Source organism: Squalius cephalus (genome assembly GCF_949319135.1).
Source record: "Squalius cephalus genome assembly, chromosome: 19".
NCBI lineage: Eukaryota > Metazoa > Chordata > Actinopteri > Cypriniformes > Leuciscidae > Squalius > Squalius cephalus.
Window position 1 is genome coordinate 3,743,834 of NC_137140.1, and position 20,570 is coordinate 3,764,403.

General features: G+C 36.8%; 1 protein-coding gene across 1 annotated transcript; it reads right to left on the reverse strand.

Annotated features, from left to right (window-relative positions):
* Positions 1-584: 584 nt before the first annotated feature.
* Positions 585-19,866, reverse strand: rfng (RFNG O-fucosylpeptide 3-beta-N-acetylglucosaminyltransferase). Its single transcript, XM_079851065.1, has 9 exons — positions 19,405-19,866; positions 15,185-15,696; positions 11,441-11,489; positions 10,257-10,359; positions 9,146-9,299; positions 7,017-7,102; positions 6,486-6,651; positions 3,210-3,295; positions 585-695 (listed from the first exon to the last, which is right to left on the reverse strand). The coding sequence occupies exons 2-9, from the start codon at positions 15,608-15,610 to the stop codon at positions 629-631; spliced, it is 1,137 nt and encodes a 378-aa protein (XP_079707191.1). The 5' UTR covers positions 15,611-15,696; positions 19,405-19,866; the 3' UTR covers positions 585-628.
* Positions 19,867-20,570: the final 704 nt, after the last annotated feature.

The following is a 20,570-nucleotide window of genomic DNA, read 5'->3' on the forward strand; positions in this document are numbered from 1 at the left end:
GGCGAGCAATGGATAAATTAGCAAGATTTGCAACAATTGCTTTTGGTCAGTATAGTTTCAGTGGAGTTCAATTGCTCGACTCCAAGAGTTTCTGCACGTCCAGAGACATACTGAGTGCCTTCTGTCATCCACAAATCACAAACAGAGAAGAACATAAGCTGAAAAGCATTGGCAATAGATGAGCTGGTGGTTGCATAAATCTGCAAAACAAAAAACTATAAACTGCATCAATACTGTATTTCTCGTCCATGAGATCATCTTGCACACAGATTTATAGGATTGTGCAGGACATATTTATGGCCCTTAGGAAAAAGACGACTCTATAAAGATGCCGAAACCACAAAAAATGTGTCTTGAATCATTTCAACGAAAAATCCCCCAGTAAATCTAACGGATAGCACAATCCTTTCAAAACGCTCTTACAACAGGGACTCAATATATGTAAATCAGTGGGCAAAAACACTATATTTCAGGACAACAATAAATTACAGCCACCCTGTTTCTCCATAAAAACATATAAAGTACCAAACAAACACGTGTTGACTGGCTTCACATACCACCAACCAGCTGAGTTATTCGGAGCATTATTTTGGCATGAAGAGTTGTGTCTGCGCTCGTATCCCAGCGGTCAGTGACGAGTCTTGCGTGGACACCACTCAGTGTCTGGGTAGAGCAGGCAGTGAACGCTTTTAAACCTGAAGAGATAAGGGTTGCTTAAAGTCAGTTATAGACAGTTATTTTTTATAGAATATTGCAGTGTTTATACTATATATATTAAATGATTTATCTGTACACATTTTATTTTAAATACATGTGTCCTGAAATCTTAAATCGAAATACCCTCCCTCTTCTCTTCTCTGATGATGTGTTTACTGGCGTGAGGGCGGGGCAACCTGTCACTCACATGAGATCAGCCAATGGCAAACCACAACCATCCAATCAATTCCCCATGGATGAAATCAAGTCCCGCCCTACATTTTTTTCTTGTTCTAGAAGCTAGTGATCAGTCGTTCATTGCGTCTGTCACGTGACAAATGAACGAAAGACTCAGAAGGTAAAGTAATTATTTATGTTCCCTGTAAATTATTTTTGACTGCATTATAATGATTTCTTAATTCAGAATATGATCAAGATTGTGTAGGTGGACGTGTTAGGGGGATTTGGCTGTTAAAAGCATCACATTTAAAGCTACTTAAATGAACGAAATGACTCAAAAAAATATTCGTTCATTTTGATGAACGAGATCAAACAAGAGAGTCAGTAAAATGATCCAAACTTCCCATCACTACAAGAAGCCATTTCATTCGGATATACGTCACAACAGGGAAGAGAGGACTATCACAACTTCTATTTCATGCCTGAGGACCAATTATGCTATTTTTTTTTTTTTTTACATGTTCATCTTTCTTTAGTGTGTAATGTTGCTGTTTGAGCGTGAAAAAGCTCTGAAAAGTCACAAAGTCCCTCCAGCGGGAGTTCTTCTCTATATCAGTGTCACTGTTTCTGAACTCCTGAAACGCCTCCATTGTAGTCTTGAGTTTCTTCCGGGAACGAACACGTCACAATATTCCTCATTTAATAATTAATACGCAGAATAAAGGGGCGGGGCCTGGTTGAGTTAGTTAGTAGTGTGTTAAACTGGCGGTTATGGTAAGGGGCGCGACATTTCCCAAACACGCTCGAAGAGCTTGACCAATCACAACACACTGATCCAGCCGACCAATCAGAGCACAGTGTGCTTTTCAGGAGGGGCTTCATAGAAACAGGAACTAAACAGGGGTGTGCTTAGTTCCCAAAAGCATCGTTAGCCAACTAGGGTTGCAAGTTCTGTTGTTATTATCAGCATAGTTCAACGAGTCAGTGTTTGAAACCACAGTTCCCTAGCCAACATTCGCAAACAGCATCGCAAAGTTAAAGCATAGTTTCTTGTTTGCATGACGTGGACTTAATAATTCTGTCTTGAGCAAAATAGCATTAATTAAATCTAAAACGAATTGATTAAAATAAGTTACTCCACCACCTGCGTGTCATCATTAACCAACGTGGTTGACAACAAATTAGCAACAGTACGGTTTCGGGAAACAGTCGTGACTTGCTAGTTGATTTCTTCAACGATGCATCGAAGTTATAACTATGATAGTTAAAGGGTTAGTTCACCCAAAAATGAAAATTCTGTCAGTAATTACTCACCCTCATGTTGTTCCAACCGCGTAAGACCTTCGTTCATCTTCGGAACATAAATTAAGATATTTTTGATTAAATCTGAGAGCTGGATCACTCCTCCATAGGCTGCTAGGTGACCGAAACTTGCTGGCCCAGAAAAGTTATTAACGAGATCGTTAATATAGTCCAAGTGACTACAGTGGCTTAATCTTAAGTTTATCAAGCGACGAGAATACTTTTTGTGCGCAAAAACAATAAAAAATAACGACTTTATTCCACTATTCATTTCCTTCTCTCTGGGCCTCGTAGTGTTTTAGCGCAGCGCGTCTGTGTTATATGTCATCACGCATCACACACATGACCAGCTTCGGCCAATTGTGAGCCTACGTGGTGACGTGTAACACAGACGCGCTACGCAAAAACACTACGTGAACCAACTAGAGGCCCAGAGAGAAGGAAATGAATAGTGGAATAAAGTCGTTATTTTTGTTTGTTTTCGCGCACAAAAAGTATTCTCGTCGCTTTATAAACTTAAGATTAAGCCACTGGAGTCACTTGGACTATATTAACGATCTCTTTAATAACTTTTCTGGGCCAGCAAGTTTCGGTCACCTAGAAGCCTATGGAGGAGTGATCCAGCACTCAGATTTCATCAGAAATATCTTAATTTGTGTTCTGAAGATGAACGAATGTCTTACGCGGTTGGAACAACATGAGGGAGAGTAATTACTGACAGAATTTTCATTTTTGGGTGAACTAACCCTTTAAGCTGTGAATTATGTCATTGTACTTGAAACCCACCCTAGAGTGTTACTGACAGACTGTGAAGAGGAGCTGCAACGTCAAATATGTGAAAAATAATTAGTTTTTTTATCTATCAAGCATGTAAACCTATTCTAGTAGAGCCCAAAAACTAAATCAAGACTAAATGAGCAGAAAATGGCCTCTTTAATAAAAATCCAGCACTGAAACTTTATTTTTAAGTGATGAAACAACCTGTGGTTCAAAACATTATATATTTGGGGTGGACGTATGTGTGTGTGTACCGTGAAGGGTCTTCAGCCAATGAGAACACTCCCCCAACACTGACCACATTCCTCCTGTTCTCGAATCCACCATAACTGAGGGTCACCTACGGAGGAAAGCACAGTAACACAAAAACTCTGAGGATCTCAATCAAAAGAGGCATCATGGGATTGGAGTAGGCAGGTATTATGTAAGTAGGATATATATTTACACAGATGCGGCAAAGTAGAGGGGTGGGAGTGATCTGGGATCAAGCCCTCAATAAATGCTGGAAGTGTACAATTGTTTTGACAACAGAACTAACCCTGTAAAACCTGACATACAAAATAATTTAAATGTTGTCAAATGGTACAATTTATTGAGCCTTTCGACAACAAATCTTACATCAAATTATAAAACGATTAAAAAAAAATGTATGATTCATATAGTACTTGAGGAGGAAAAAACGCCTCTTATTTTATTCAGAGAGCCAAACTGAGCAAAATATACAATTTGCTGAAGTTGCTGATATTTATATGGATAAATAGTAAGATGAAATTCTGATGGCTTGTAATGTCAATCAATGCAATCTTTTTTTAAAGGTATATCTAACATAAAATGCATTTAAATATCAGGCGTCACTCTATATCTGCCAATAATGTCTTAGTAAGATGACATTTAAATGCTTAGTGTGGTAGATTTTTCTCTATTTCGCACCTGACCCAAGTCTATCTGGGTCTCGTCAATGATTGACGTTTAGTCTAGTCTTTAGTCTATCTGGGTCTCATCTAGGTCAATGTCAGAACGTCATATTACATTGTGTTAGAATGTTAGGCCCAAAAGGGGAAGTAAGATTTAGATGTTAGAAACATGGTTAGTTTTAAAAGATAGTTTACTATCTTATCTATTAAAAATTCATCACATCAGTTTCATGATCAAAGCTCTGTAGTTTTAAAACATATAATGCAATGCAATGATGATTGAGAGATGAACAAATAAACCTTCCTCAAAAGCCTGATGATCATATTTGATACATTTCAACATGATTTTTCTTATTATACACTTACAATAATTTCTTATAACATTTTCAACAAAAGTTGTTTCAGTCCATAAAGTGTTTATCTTGAAATATTACTAACAATATAAATGCTATTCCTATAGACTGTGAAGGCCTCATCGACACGACAGCCATCGGCACTGATCCTCAACAAACTCGTGACTCCGATCTTCAACCAGATGAACTGGATAATATTCTGATTGTTCTAATCCAATCTGACTTCTGACCTGTAATGCTGCCTGGATCATAATCATACACTGTTCGTTCGTTGGCCAGAGGAGAACTGAGCGACTGAGCCTGGGTTCTCACAAGGTTTTTTCTCCATTCTGTCACTGATGGAGTTTGGGTTCCTTGCAACTGTCGCCTGTTTCACCTTTGGCGTTTGACTTGCTTATTTGGGGACATTATATTTAACATTTAATTTAATATTCAACAATATTATTGATCTGCCTGATTTGACACCATTATATGAGAACTGAGCTGGACGATGACATCACGGTTTTCTTCAGAGCGGCTATATAAATATATATATAAATGAACTAAATTAATAACATTTTTACAACAAAAATGAAAACACTGAGCTTGCTTAAGCTGGACTGTGACTATTTTCTTCTGGAAACAAACTTTATTGCATTATTTTCCTGTTATCTCTGTGAAGCTGCTTTGAAACGATCTGCATTGTAAAAAAAAGTGCTATATACACTCACCTAAAGGATTATTAGGAACACCTGTTCAATTTCTCAGTAATGCTATCTAATCAACCAATCACATGGCAGTTGCTTCAATGCATTTAGGGGTGTGGTCCTGGTCAAGACAATCTCCTGAACTCCAAACTGAATGTCAGAATGGGAAAGAAAGGTGATTTAAGCAATTTTGAGCGTGGCATGGTTGTTGGTGCCAGACGGGCCGGTCTGAGTATTTCACAATCTGCTCAGTTACTGGGATTTTCACGCACAACCATTTCTAGGGTTTACAAAGAATGGTGTGAAAAGGGAAAAACATCCAGTATGCGGCAGTCCTGTGGGCGAAAATGCCTTGTTGATGCTAGAGGTCAGAGGAGAATGGGCCGACTGATTCAAGCTGATAGAAGAGCAACTTTGACTGAAATAACCACTTGTTACAACCGAGGTATGCAGCAAAGCATTTGTGAAGCCACAACACGCACAACCTTGAGGCGGATGGGCTACAACAGCAGAAGACCCCACCGGGTACCACTCATCTCCACTACAAATAGGAAAAAGAGGCTACAATTTGCACGAGCTCACCAAAATTGGACAGTTGAAGACTGTAAAAATGTTGCCTGGTCTGATGAGTCTCGATTTCTGTTGAGACATTCAGATGGTAGAGTCAGAATTTGGCGTAAACAGAATGAGAACATGGATCCATCATGCCTTGTTACCACTGTGCAGGCTGGTGGTGGTGGTGTAATGGTGTGGGGGATGTTTTCTTGGCACACTTTAGGCCCCTTAGTGCCAATTGGGCATCGTTTAAATGCCACGGCCTACCTGAGCATTGTTTCTGACCATGTCCATCCCTTTATGACCACCATGTACCCATCCTCTGATGGCTACTTCCAGCAGGATAATGCACCATGTCACAAAGCTCGAATCATTTCAAATTGGTTTCTTGAACATGACAATGAGTTCACTGTACTAAAATGGCCCCCACAGTCACCAGATCTCAATCCAATAGAGCATCTTTGGGATGTGGTGGAACGGGAGCTTCGTGCCCTGGATGTGCATCCCACAAATCTCCATCAACTGCAAGATGCTATCCTATCAATATGGGCCAACATTTCTAAAGAATGCTTTCAGCACCTTGTTGAATCAAATCCACGTAGAATTAAGGCAGTTCTGAAGGCGAAAGGGGGTCAAACAGGGTATTAGTATGGTGTTCCTAATAATCCTTTAGGTGAGTGTAAATAAAGGTGACTAGACTTGACTTATACATTTACTTTATAAAAATCAGTAACCTAAAGGTGGATGCATTTACAATTATACTAAAAGGCCTTTTACTTGCTAAACAAGTATGAACTATCACTCAGACGACAGAGGGCATGTAGTAGATTGTGAGCAACAGGTTTTGATCATATTGATTATTTGAAGGCCTTTGAAATCTGCATATCAAATATGATACATAGGTTTAACATATATACAGGTGTAACTGTTGAAAACAAACTTGCAGTATCTCTACTAAACATTATGCTGAACATTTGTAAAATCCCCACTCTTGTAGCCCACGGTCCTCCTAGCGATCTGACCTGTGTGAGTATGTTGTCTGTTGGGAGTCTCTGGAGATTCTCCAGGTGTGAGTGGAACAGGCCTGTGTGTGTCAGAGGAACTTCCAGCAACGCCTCGATGATGTAACCTACTGTACAGTCGTCCGGGAGGCGGATCTTCTCTGCAGTTGTGATGAAGTTTCCAAGACTGTGAGAGACAAAGAAATTTAATTCAGTGTAAAAAATAACAACAAAATGTACACCAAAACGCATGTAAACCTGTGTTAGAGGCCTATAAAAGATTTTTTTACACGTATAATTTCAAAGTTATGGTGTCTTGAATATATAATTATAAGGTGTTGACATCAAAACTGTTGCATAGTAAGTCATGTGCTCGCTGAATAAAGCTGACAAGAATGCCGGAAGGTGTGTGTTTACATGCAAAGTGGATCTGGGGTAACAGGCATAAATGCATGCATGTCAATGATGTTTTGTTTAATTCATGGCAAGAAAAACTTGTGTAACAGCATGATCAGTGTAAGATCTCTGAGCAAAGGGTAAGTGTGTGTGTACCTCGCCCATGGACTCATTTTGAGCGCTAAGCCTCGGCTGATGCAGAATCCAGCTCCTCCGGTGGCGAACCAGAACTTCACCGACACCTGCAGAACACACACACACGATTAATACACTTCCATTCAGAAGTCTGGGGTCAGTCTTTTTTTTTTTTTCAAAGAAATGTATACTTTTATTCAGCAAGGATGCATTAAATTGATCAAAAGTGACCATTTCTAATGTTATAAAAGATTTAACTTTAAAATAAATGCTGTTGTTTTGAAGTTTCTATTAAAAAAAAAAAAAATCCATAGATTCCACAAAACCTGAAGCAGCAAAACTGACAAATCAGCATATTTAGAATGATTTCTGAAGGATCATGTGAGAATGAAGACTGGAGTAATGATGCTGAAAATTCAGCTTTGAATAAATTACATTGTAAAATATATTCAAATAGAAAACAGGTATTGTACATTGTAATAATATTTCACAATATTACTGTTTTCACTGGATTTATGATCAAATAAATGCAGCCTTGGTGAGCAGAAGAGACTTCTTTCAAGAACATTAAAAAATCTTAGCGATGCCAAACTTTTGAAAGGTACTGTATATATTAATCATGATCAAAATTTCACAAAGGCAAAAAAAAAGAAAAAAAAGAATAAGAATGAACCTGTCATCACAGACCGAGGAAAATTACTTTTTTTTATTTTTTTTTTATGGTATAGCTCAGTCAAAATGTACCCAAGATCATATTTTACTACAAGAATTACATTTTAGTATACAACAGTAGTTTCTTCACATTAAACTGGACTTTTATTTTGATGTTTTGTCATGAAGATCTTTTAGTTTCAGTTTCAGTGTGTATTTTGATGTTAGTTTTTCTCAACTTTAAAATAAATAAATGCTAGTAAAAAAAGACATGAACTTCATCTCCAGAGCTGCTTCTGAGAGTGACTTACTGACAGTAAGTCACTCTCAGAAGTAGGGCTGTCACTTTTGAGAAAAATCTAATTCGAACGGATATCGAATATCAAGCAATGTATTCGAATATATTCGAATATCTACGAGTAAAATGTAAAATGAAGTTAACGAACAACCTTGATCCATCAGGAAACGTCACATGGTCGCTGAATTTCACTGAGCTTCATGAAGAGTTTTTCTTTTGCGTCGCATTTTGTCACATCTCTACGTTCATTTAAGACTTTATTTAAATAATTTAAGACTGCTCTTATGAGGACACTCGACAAAACGGACATTTGGCATAATTTGCGTGTTGTGGTTTGTTCAAGCCCGAAAGAGAACTCGATACTGACACGCGTCTTTTCTGTGGGTCGTGTGTGTGTGTGTAATAGGCAGGAATTACAGTGCGGTCTCTTTAGTCTTGTCGTTATCTTCCATTTTCAAAACAAGCTGGCTATTATTTGCTTGATTTGGTCATGGGTCTACGCTACAATACGTTTAGAGCGGCCGCTACTGAATGAGATGGCAAACAATAAAATAAAAAGCAAACGGTCTAATCATAGACTAAAAAATGCCCAAAACATGGCACTTTAAAAACCGGATAGTTTATTTATAGTTCGATTTCGGATATTTCACGTCATGTTCGAATGCATATTCGAATATCGAATAAAAAGTGACAGCCCTACTCAGAAGCGGCTCTGGAGATGAAGTTCATGTCTTCATATATTGAGATGCTGAAAACATTTGTGAGCATCACACCTGTTTCGAGGTTTGTGTAGTAGACAAAACTACGGCACTCATTCACAGAGACACAGAGAACATTATAAACGGCTGTTGTCGCATTTATTTCTGCTGTGTCCTTTTATATTCGCAATCTCCTCATCGTCCGCAAGCACGGCGATGGCGCAACCGAACCCCACAGCAACGCAAATTGTTAAATGATTGGCTGTTTACTTGTCACACATAGCACTTTATCAAGGCATATGATAGGCTGTTTATGATCAGGGACGGTGCACGCTTGAGGGTTGTTCATGTCACCAAACCTGTTATGTGGCTGCTTCATGTCAATTTACATTTTAATGCATTTAGGGAAACTATCGTGAGATGTTTCGAACACAAAGGTAAACGGTCGATAAATACTGATGCCGTTTTATCACCCAGGCCTACTCTTTCCAGTCAAAGCTCACCGATCCGTCGCTCTTGACCCTCTCGGCGGCCTCTATGGGGTGGTCCAGACTGGGCCGGCCCAGATACACATCTTGTGTGTGAGAGTAGGACGACAGCAGCTCCAGCAAACTGGGCAGGATCACATAGTTATCATCATCCACGTGACAGAACCACCTGCAGAACACACACGGGGAGGACAGAAACACACATGAAAACACTGCCTCTTCATGCTGAGATCTTTAGAAGGCTGTTAATTCACTAATGTTCAAAGAAGTCTCTTCTGCTCACAGAGGCTGCTTTTATTTGATACAGTAAAAACAGTAATATTGTGAAATACTATTATGAATTAAAATAACTATTTGAATATATTTTAAAATGTAATTATTTATTGCTGTGTTTAAAGCTTCAGCATCATTACTCCAGTCTTCAGTGTCACATGATCCTTCAGAAATCACTCTAATATGATGATTTGATGCTCAATAAACATTTATGATTGATTATCATCAATGTTGAAAATAGTTGTGCTGTGTAATATCTTTGGGGAAACACTGATATATTTTTCAGGATTCTTTAATGAATAGAAAGTGTAATTTTTTTTTTTTTTAACATTCTAAATGTATTTCCTGTCACTTTTGATCATTTGAATGCTGAATAAAGTATTATTCTTTTTTTAATCTTACTTAATTTACCCAAAACTTTCCACTGGTAATGTTTCACTGTTTCCACAAAAAAAATATAAAGCAACACGACTGTTTTCAACATTCTATTAATCAGAAATATTTCTTCATCAAAGCATCATATTAGAATGATTTCTGAGGGATCATGTGACACTGAAGACTGGAGTAATGATGCTGAAAATTCAGCTTTGATCACAGGAATAAATTACAGTTTATCATATAATCACATAGAAAAGAGTTCTTTCACTTTGTAATAATATTTCACTATATTACTGTTTTTACTGTATTTATAATATTACTATTAATAAAAAAACACTTTAAAAAATCCAAAGTTTTATCTTAATGAATGAAACATCTGCTGATAACGCTGGTGATGACGACTGTACGCTGTGATTTCATGCATTGGGAGATTTTCCATTTAGTGAGATGAATTTCCATGTAAGATGAACTCAACTTTTTCTGTGACTCGATGAACTTGTCATACTCCACAGACATCTTGCAGCACAGGGCTTGACGCGTGTGCGCAGCAGAGCAGTTGGTGTTGATGATGTTCAGCCCTTGAGGAGACAGTGACAGACCACTTATGCTTTTATGACTTAGATGACCCATCACATAATTTCACATGACATACTCCAAGTCATGATGAAATGAAGCATGAATATGAGGTTCTTCTAACTAGGCATGGGTCAGGATGGTTGCCTAGTCGAGTAGTGAGATTTTATGGTATCTAGATTTTTTTCTCTTAAAGGGGTGGTGTAATGCCCCTTTTTACAATATGTAAAATAAGTGAGTGTATATGTGAAGTTTTAGCTCAAAATACCCCACAGATAATTTTTTACAGCATGTTAAAGTTGTCCCTTTTCGAGGCTCAGAAAAACATGTCGTTTCGTGCGTGTCCCTTTAAATGCAAATGAGCTGCTGCTCCCGGCACAGAGGGCGGAGCTTCAACTGCTCGTGTGTGTTAGTAACTCTGATTACCTGTATCATGTCTGAAACTGTTCTGCATTTTATGTTTAAACTGGAGTCGGACAATGATGGAGAGACTCGAGAAGAAGTGACAACATGTAGAATACAACAGGACATTTCTGAATGGTTAGTTGATGAATTTATGTTGCTGATGTGGAGTTAACTATCTTCAAGTCTTTGATTAGCATATTCTGTCATGATAATCTATAAAATCGCTCATGTGGGAACTGTTGTAAGATGCCTACAGAGTGACATGATATTGCATTTGTGTTGCGTACTGTATTGCATGTGAAAAGACAGATGCGACAGCTTGAGCAGACTCACAAATGTGCTCGACTACAACAACTCTTCCTCTTCTCAACACTGCTTGCGTGTTCCGGGGGCGGGGTTTATGTAAATTTGAGGGTTAGTGATGTCACTAACCCGGGAGGAATGTCGTGTAGTCTCTACCAGCCGTTTGTTGTAGTCCTTAAAAAACTATTTCTTTAAAAGCAAATATTTCCCTTTGCTTTAAACTTTGAGTGTTGTAACTTTGCAGATGTTGTTTATGCTCAAACAGCAACATTACACACTAACTAAAGTTAGAAAAGTCAAATCATAATCAACCACACCTTTAAAATTAAGCTGTAAAATGGGTGATTATTTAATAGGCACAACTGCTCATAACACTACCTGCTTTCTGCCGGAGCTCCTTATCCTCCCCATCAGTGAAGATAAACGTCTGAAACAGAGAAAGTCAGTGTTCAATCCGCAGGAGCCAGAGATGCAGTGACCAGTGCTGTAAAATACTGTTCATCATCTTTACACATTTTAATCAGGGATTCACAAACTTTTTTTGTCAGCCAAACCCCTTTGATCTAAATTATTTTCCTCAAGTATTCACTGAGAATTTGAAGTTAATATTTCAATAATTTAACAACACATTCACATGTTCATGGTTCTCTGATGTTGGGTAATGGTCACATGACATGCAGGTAAATATCTCATGCAGTTGAGATACTATTATAGGTTTTTATTTTTGTATTCTCCACTTTGATTTTAATTTTAGTTTAAGTTTTTGTGTGTTTTTGTCATTTTTATTGTTTTTTTATAAGTCTATGTAGTTTTTATTAATTTTTGTTTTAGTTTTAATTATTTTAGTACATCAAGTTAAACAATGAAAATAATTATTGCTATGACAATTTTCAGAAACAATACGTTTTTTCTATTTTGTTTTATTTCAGTTAACGTTTATTTTATTTCAAGTAACGAAAATGTTAAAACAAAGAAGTAAGCAAATAAAATAATTTGTCTTTTTTGTGTTTGATTTATAATTTTTAAATTAATTAAACTTGCATTATGCATATGCAAACTATGCATAATTTAATTTTACTGTAAAACAGTTGAAATGGTGGTTTCTGGAAGTAATTTACAGTAAATATTTTATGAATAACTTTGTTTCTTCTTACATTCGCAATCAGTAATGTACATTAGGGTGTTTAGTGTTATATTTTATGCCATTTAGTGAATGTGGCGTGTAATTTTACAACCTGTTTTATAATATTTTAAGGTAAAAATGAATTATTGATAGTTGAAGTAGATTGATATATTAACAATATGACAATTACATATATACAGTTTTAAGTTGTAAAATACACAAACACCAATATGCCATCCCAAAATACCTGAAACAACTGTCAATATTTTTACATAAATTTAACAGGATATTTGTTGAATGAAGAGTAAATAAAGACAATTTTCATTTTTGGATGAACTACTGCTTTAAAGTCCTCCATACTCCGCTACTGCTGTGGTCACGACACTGGAAATGAAAGGGATTCTTGATATTTTCCAACACTTGGTACATCTTGAGCTGTACTTTGGAAAACTCCTGAACAAAGCCACTGTGAGAATGTCTGAGATTGTTTTTCCAGGCTTTAAAGCTTAAAGCTGTTTAAACAAGATTAATGTTTTCGGTAACACTTTATTTTACAGAGTCCTTGTTACATGTACTTACCATAGTAATAACTATACATTATGCATAATTACATGCAACTAACCCTCAACCAAACCCTAATCCTACCCTAACCCTATAGTAAGTACATGTAGTTGCTTAATATACTTAAATATATAATTACACTGTAACAATGACACCTTAAAATAAGGTGTAACCAAGTTTTCCAGTGAGTACATGACATATCCAACAAAATGAAGTATGTGTCCGCATGTAATTATCATTTGAAGATGCTCCTTGAACCGTTTTCAGAAAGTGTAGCTAAAAGTAGAAGGTTATTCAAGTAGAAAGTCATATAAGGAACAAGGTTGAGGAGTGGACTTTGCCCCAAAAGTCTGGACAAATTCTGCAAATCTAACAGGGAAAGAATGTTTCTTCTGGCATGAGCTGGCACTTACCAAACACACAATCTCGCTTTATTTGAGCGAAGCTGAATTCTTGAAATTTCTCCTGGGCATTTTGGCCCTGTTGTGCAATGGCAAAACAATGGTTCTGCGCTGCTTTACAGGTTAAGTCAATCTCGGGGCCCCTTAGGGCCCCACTCAGCGCTCTGGAGAGGCCTCAGGAAGGGGGAGAGTCTGCTGCCCCGGCACCTTTGGCAGTCAAGTAAATGTGCTTGGATGAAAGCAAACACACACCGTCTTATGTCTGTGTGTCTCGGGTTGCTGAGGAACTTCCTCTTCCAGGGGGCCCGAGGGGCACCAAAACTGAACCCCCCGTTAACCTCAAACACTCTTAAAGCACCCGGCACACCGCCAGAGAGCGGCTGCCACACTTCCTCCTCACAGGTTTACGCTGACCACTGTGTGTATTAACACCTTTACACATGTCACTGGCCACTTGCAAGGCTCTGCAAAATGGCATGCACAGGTCCAGAAGAGCAATGAAGTCCACATGAAATGGAAGTTCAGCCTATTTGTTTTGCATTGTGAACGATTCACCCATGCATATATTTTTTTTGGACCTTGTAATGTTTAATCAAAAGGTCAAAAATCGATCTTCCAGTAAAACATCAGGCTTCAGAGTTTCGAAATAAATAAATTAGTCTGAAAGTCAACATTCCGCATAATATCTAGGGCGGTGTGGCGACACTTCAGTCAAATGACTAAATTATATGATGTAACATGTAAAAAAAAAAAAAGTATATATAATACTAGAAGACTTGTTTGACCTTTTTAAAAATGCCAAATTATCAGTGAGCTGTCATCAAATAGTTAACTTTATTTTGAAATGTTCAAAGCGATTAATCGTATCTTACATAAACGTCTGTAAATAAATATATATGTTAGGGCTGGGCGATATATCGCATGACATTGTTAGGCGCATCTCGTCAGTAAAGCCGGTTCCTTGATTAGTAGTAAATCGCCGTCTCCTGCTTTCAGATGGAGCGGCATTTACTACACAGAGCCGTAGTTCACTGACAAGCTGAGCCATATCGCATTAATTATCGCGGACTGCGATATGGCTCATACTGACGATACTGACTGGCGATTTACTACTAATCAAGGAACCGGCTTTACTGACGAGATGCGCCTAACAATGTCATGCGATATATCGGTCAGCCCTAATATATGTGTATACATATTTTATATATGAAGAGTTCAGATGCAAAAACCTCTAAATGCCATCTGAAATTTCCTCCTAGAATGATCATTTTTATGAAGCTTGTATATTTAAGTTCAGTAATTTCACTTAAATGGCAATGAAAATGACCTATTAATTGCCATTTAAGTGAAATTATTGAACTTAAATATACAAGCTTGATAAAAATGATCATTCTAGGAGGAAATTTCAGATGGCATTTAGAGGTTTTTGCATCTGAACTCTTCATATATAGCCTATATATACACACACTTTCACACACACACACACATATATATTTATATAAGTATATATATTTACAAACTTAGATGCAATTAATCCTGATTAATCGATTTGACAGCACGACTTATTTAATTTTCTGTATAAATGCATTTTTTCACTTCATGTTGTTTTAATGCGACAGTAGATGTGCACATTGTAGAGAGCACAGAAGACTGAAACACTTTCTTGACTTCGGTCATTGCACAAGCCAATGATGAGCCGTCATCAGACGATTGATGATCTCATGTGCAACTTGATATTTTTCATTATTTATTTTTCAATATTAATAATAAAAAAAAAAACGTGTATTTTTGATTGGAGACGTCTCGATTGGGATACAGAATTTCAAGGAATACAGAGAGTTCAATTAAATGTTCATATTTACATTTTGATTGCATTTGAAGAGAGAACTTGGGTGAACTACCCTGACGATATAATGAAAAATGACCAAAATAGATCAAAAGAAAAAATGAATTTGTAACTTGGGAGTTTCACCTTTAGTGGATTCCAGAATAATAGTGATTATTTATAAGTAATAGACGAATACAACTCTTCCCTACCTGTTCCTTGGCTCTGGACACCCAGGTCTGAGACAGGAGCTGCAGTCTGGACTTGTGATACTTTCTGGTGGTCTTAACGGCAATAAAAATGTCTCTCAAATCCAATGAGTCTTTGGAACGGGACCCAGGGGAGCTGGCGTGTGCAGCGTCCCCCTCTAACACCGTCTGCGGGTCCCGGGGTCGGCCTCCGGGAGGAAGTGGGTGAATGAAACTACCATCCTTGGCATCCTGACTTCCTTGGCCGGGGTTCCCGTAGAGGTCGTGTCTGCGTCCGGCTCTGGCGGGCTTGGCACGGGGTCGCGGTTGGGGCAGATCGGCCTGACGCTGTGGAGGTTGTAAGGAGGGAATAAGGAGCACCAGGAGGGCACAAAATGCCAGGGAAAGCAGGAAGCAGATTTTGTTGGTGCCGATTTGGGATAAGTGCATTCTTCCTGTCCTCAACGCCAGCTCAACCGCCCGCGCCTGCCTGACTCGCCGCAACAGCGCCCATCCTCACTGCATCACTGCGGACCCTGGTGATCAAAACCACATGGAAATACATTTTCATTATCTTAAATTAAATATCTCAATAAATTAAGATAATTAGAACAAATTAGGAAACTCCAAGGCACTCTCTTTAAGAAAAATTAAAAAGCCTTTATTTTATGGCTTGGTCATCATAAACCTTTAAAAACTCCGACGCGTTTCGGCGTACAAGTCTTCGTCAGGGAGATAATTAATTTTCTTAAAACTAATAAATCATTCTCTAATGAACATTATCAAATAGGGGTGGGAATCACCAGTGGCCCCATGATACAATATTATCATGATTCCTAAGCCACAAAATGATATCACAATTCCTAAGCCACAATATTATCATGATTCCTAAACCACGATATTATCATGATTCCTAAACCACGATATTATCATGATTCCTAAGCCATGAAAAGATATTATCACGCTTCCTAAACCACGATATTATCATGATTCCTAAACCACGATATTATCATGATTCCTAAACCACGATATTATCATGATTCCTAAGCCATGAAAAGATATTATCACGCTTCCTAAACCACGATATTATCATGATTCCTAAACCACGATATTATCATGATTCCTAAGCCATGAAAAGATATTATCACGCTTCCTAAACCACGATATTATCATGATTCCTAATCCACAATAAGATATTATCACGATTCCTAAGATACAATATTATCATGATTCCTAAACCACGATATTATCATGATTCCTAATCCACGATACGATATTCTCACGATTCCTAAACCACGATATTATCATGATTCCTAATCCACGATACGATATTCTCACGATTCCTAAACCACGATATTATCATGATTCCTAATCCACGATACGATATTCTCACGATTCCTAAACCACGATATTATCATGATTCCTAATCCACGATACGATATTCTCACGATTCCTAAACCACGATATTATCATGATTCCTAATCCACGATACGATATTCTCACGATTCCTAAACCACGATATTCTCACGATTCCTAAACCACGATATTATCATGATTCCTAAACCACGATATTATCATGATTCCTAAACCACGATATTCTCACGATTCCTAAACCACGATATTATCATGATTCCTAATCCACGATACGATATTCTCACGATTCCTAAACCACGATATTATCACGATTCCTAAACCACGATATTATCACGATTCCTAAACCACGATATTATCATGATTCCTAATCCACGATATTATCATGATTCCTAATCCACGATATTATCATGATTCCTAATCCACGATATTATCACGATTCCTAAACCACGATATTATCACGATTCCTAATCCACGATATTATCATGATTCCTAAAATACGATATTATCATGATTCCTAATCCACGATATTATCATGATTCCTAATCCACGATATTATCATGATTCCTAATCCACGATATTATCACGATTCCTAAACCACGATATTATCACGATTCCTAATCCACGATATTATCATGATTCCTAAACCACGATATTATCATGATTCCTAAACCACGATATTATCATGATTCCTAAACCACGATACGAAATAATCATGATTCCTTATCCACGATACGATATTCTCACGATTCCTAAACCACGATATTCTCACGATTCCTAAACCACGATATTCTCACGATTCCTAAACCACGATATTATCATGATTCCTAATCCACGATACGAAATGATCACGATTCCTAAGCCACGATACGATATTATCCCAATTCCGAAGATACAATACGATATTATCACGATTCCTAAGCCACGATATGATATTATCATGATTTTTAAGCCACGATATTAAATGTAGCTAATTATGTGCAGAATCATTTTAATGTTTTAGGAAGATACATAAATTTGTACAACTTGGATGCTAGATGGCACTATTGGCTTATTTTAGTAGTTGTGAAATAGTCTAGCAATAACACAAAGAGAATGAGAGAGAAAGAGAGAGATGCAGTAGTGCTGATTTACGGTCTGAAAGAAATTTAAAATTGTTAATATTTAATATTAAAAGTGCAGAGCTTACATTAATTTCCACAATATTCGGAATCCCGAGCCAAAATTCAGGCTCTGAAAAGAATGATACTTGCCATCCGTGTTTCGATACAATATTCCCACACAAAATATTGTGTTACTGTGTTTATAAAACTGTTGCTGTATTAATTTTTTGCCCCAGGCCTATTATCAAAACAAACAAATCTGCCAGGCTCTTTAAATGTTCAAACACAGTTTCTTTTATTCCCTCCCAAAGCACATTGTGCAATCCAATGAAAGCATATGCATTGAGTTTCATTTTGGCACTGGCAAGCATCTGTCAACCCTAATAACAGCCTAAGCCATCAATGCGAGCCATTTCCTGTCTTCTATTTTCAGAGTTGAACTGATACCTCAAGCAGTCACAGATGTGGAAGCTGAAGGCTGCAGTGCTGGCATTAAATCATATTCATACTCAGTCAAGACCAGTTGAAAACTCTCCTAACTGTGACACAACTGCGTCCTCAATGCCAACAGAAACAATACTTAAAGTGTTCCTATTATGGTTGTTCGAATATTCCCTTTCATGCAGTGTGTAATATAGCCTAGTTGTTTGTGAATGTAAACATTCTGCAAAGTTGTAAAGTCAAAAGTGCATGATAAATAAAGTTATCGACTCTGAATCGCCTATACGAGTCATTTTTTAATTTGAATATGTCATCAGCTGAGAGATAGTCATAACCGAAATGAAAGAAACCCAGATATAGTCTAAATTACACGAAAAATCCTGAAATGGTTTGTGATTATTGGGTTTATTTTGTTTTATTTGTTTAACAGCTCTTCCATTATTAGTCTTACTCATGGTTAATGGTGTAACTTATGGTTAAAGTTAAATTATTTATTAATCTGAATTTAAAATTATATTAAATTATATTAGGGCTACTATTAGTTAGTAATATTGTGGATTTATTCATTCTTAACCATTACCCTAAGTGTTTACTGAACTGTCAAAGTGTGTAAAACAGCCTGCATCTGTATAAACGTTAAAAAAAATACTTTTGAGGAAACTTTATTAGATAGAAAATTGTTTGTTGTGTTGAATATGATGCCACAATTGAGACAGCTTTAATTAAAAGGAAAAAAAGAGAGAGAGATTAATCATTTTGCCAGAATAAATATTAAAATAGTTTACAATTTTTACTTTTTGTTTAGATTATGAAGTTTTAAAGATGTAATATTAAACATATTTGTAATTAATTTCCATTTTTTATCATGGAAATGTGTCTGGGACAAGAGTAAAACAATACATGTAAATATGATTGCATAAAAAAGTGGACATTTATAGAACAAAAAGAAAAAAAGTTTAAATCAGTTTTAATAAATAATCAACAATTAAGACATACAAGATGAGGAACAGTGACCGATACTGAATGATTATTACTATCTCCAATATTATAACTTTTAATGTGTTTTTAACATACAAAAACAATAGTACACTACTATAGTACCCTGTCCAACAATCATACTATTACCACGGTATTTAATGTTAGTTTAAAAGTTATTTTAGGCAGCGACCTGCACTAAAGCTTTCATTTAAGCATTTGTCTGTACTGAACTGAAAGTTCACACAAAGCGCACAGAGGTCAAATAAAGGCATTAAAGCATTTGTAAACAAAAGCGAGTTTTATTTCACCCAGACAGGAATTACTGACTGAATGAAATGAAGTGTCTCTTACCGAGAGCGATCAGATCAGACGCGGTTCACGCGAGCGAGCGCCATCCTCGGGACTTTTAAACGACCAGTAAAGACCAGTCAAGATCAGTAGAGACCAGTCAAGATCAGTAAAGATTATGCCACACTAGAGTAATGCGAAAGCGACAGCACTACTGGCGATCTTTGTCCGTCCTCGTCGAGTAAAGTGAGAAAGTCCGCATGAATCATCCAGATTCAGATCCTCATTGTTCCTGCTTTGACTTCTTCGCTTCGCTTGATGCTTCTCGAACTTATCTGATCATTTATTAACACACAGCTGCTCCCATCGTGCGACCACAGCTCTCTCCTGCTCAGCTGTGAATCACTGCTGTTGTGTGTTGAGTTGTTTAATGACCCTGTGCTTTGCCAAACATTACTAACAACTACATTGTCCTCTCTGTAGATGTCTCGATGCCAGAGGCTTTGGAAACCACCAGCGCCCTCTGGCGGATGTGACGTGATCACAACCATGTCGTCACTATGTCCTTGTGTTGATGGTGTCACATCAGCTGGGATATTTTATATACAATAAAAAATAACACCAAGGTTTACTTCTGATGATTTATTTAATGTAAATTGCTCATTCTGTGGTCTCCGACCTAAAGATGTGTCTCATTTACTCTGGTACACTAAGAATCTCTGGAAAAACATTTGTTTTCTGATTTCTCAATTCGTTAGTTAGGAAATATGTTCTTGTTTTACACATTATGAGAGAGAAGAGTCGGATGTTTTTATTTTTATTTTATTTAGATCTATCTTTCTTACACAAGTGTAAGTTTAGAAACAGTAACCTGTATCTGATTTCTGATTCTTCTAATAATAAAAGTGTAAATCTTATTATTTTCTTGCTCCCTTGCATATAATTCTGTTATCCTGTATGTCTTTATTGTTTTCTAATATTAACAATAAAAAACTTTAACCAGTTGTCTATTATTTATTTATTTAATTATTATTTTACATAACAGCTTTCTTACATTATTTTTTAGTCTTACATTAGGTTCATATTTTTTTTACTTTTGGCTCATGTTTTAATGTTTACTTTTTTTATAATAATTTATAATATTAAAATTTATAATAATTTTTTATAATACTATTTTATATAAATTATATTATTATTACTTTAAAAAAAAAACCTATGTCATTAGAATC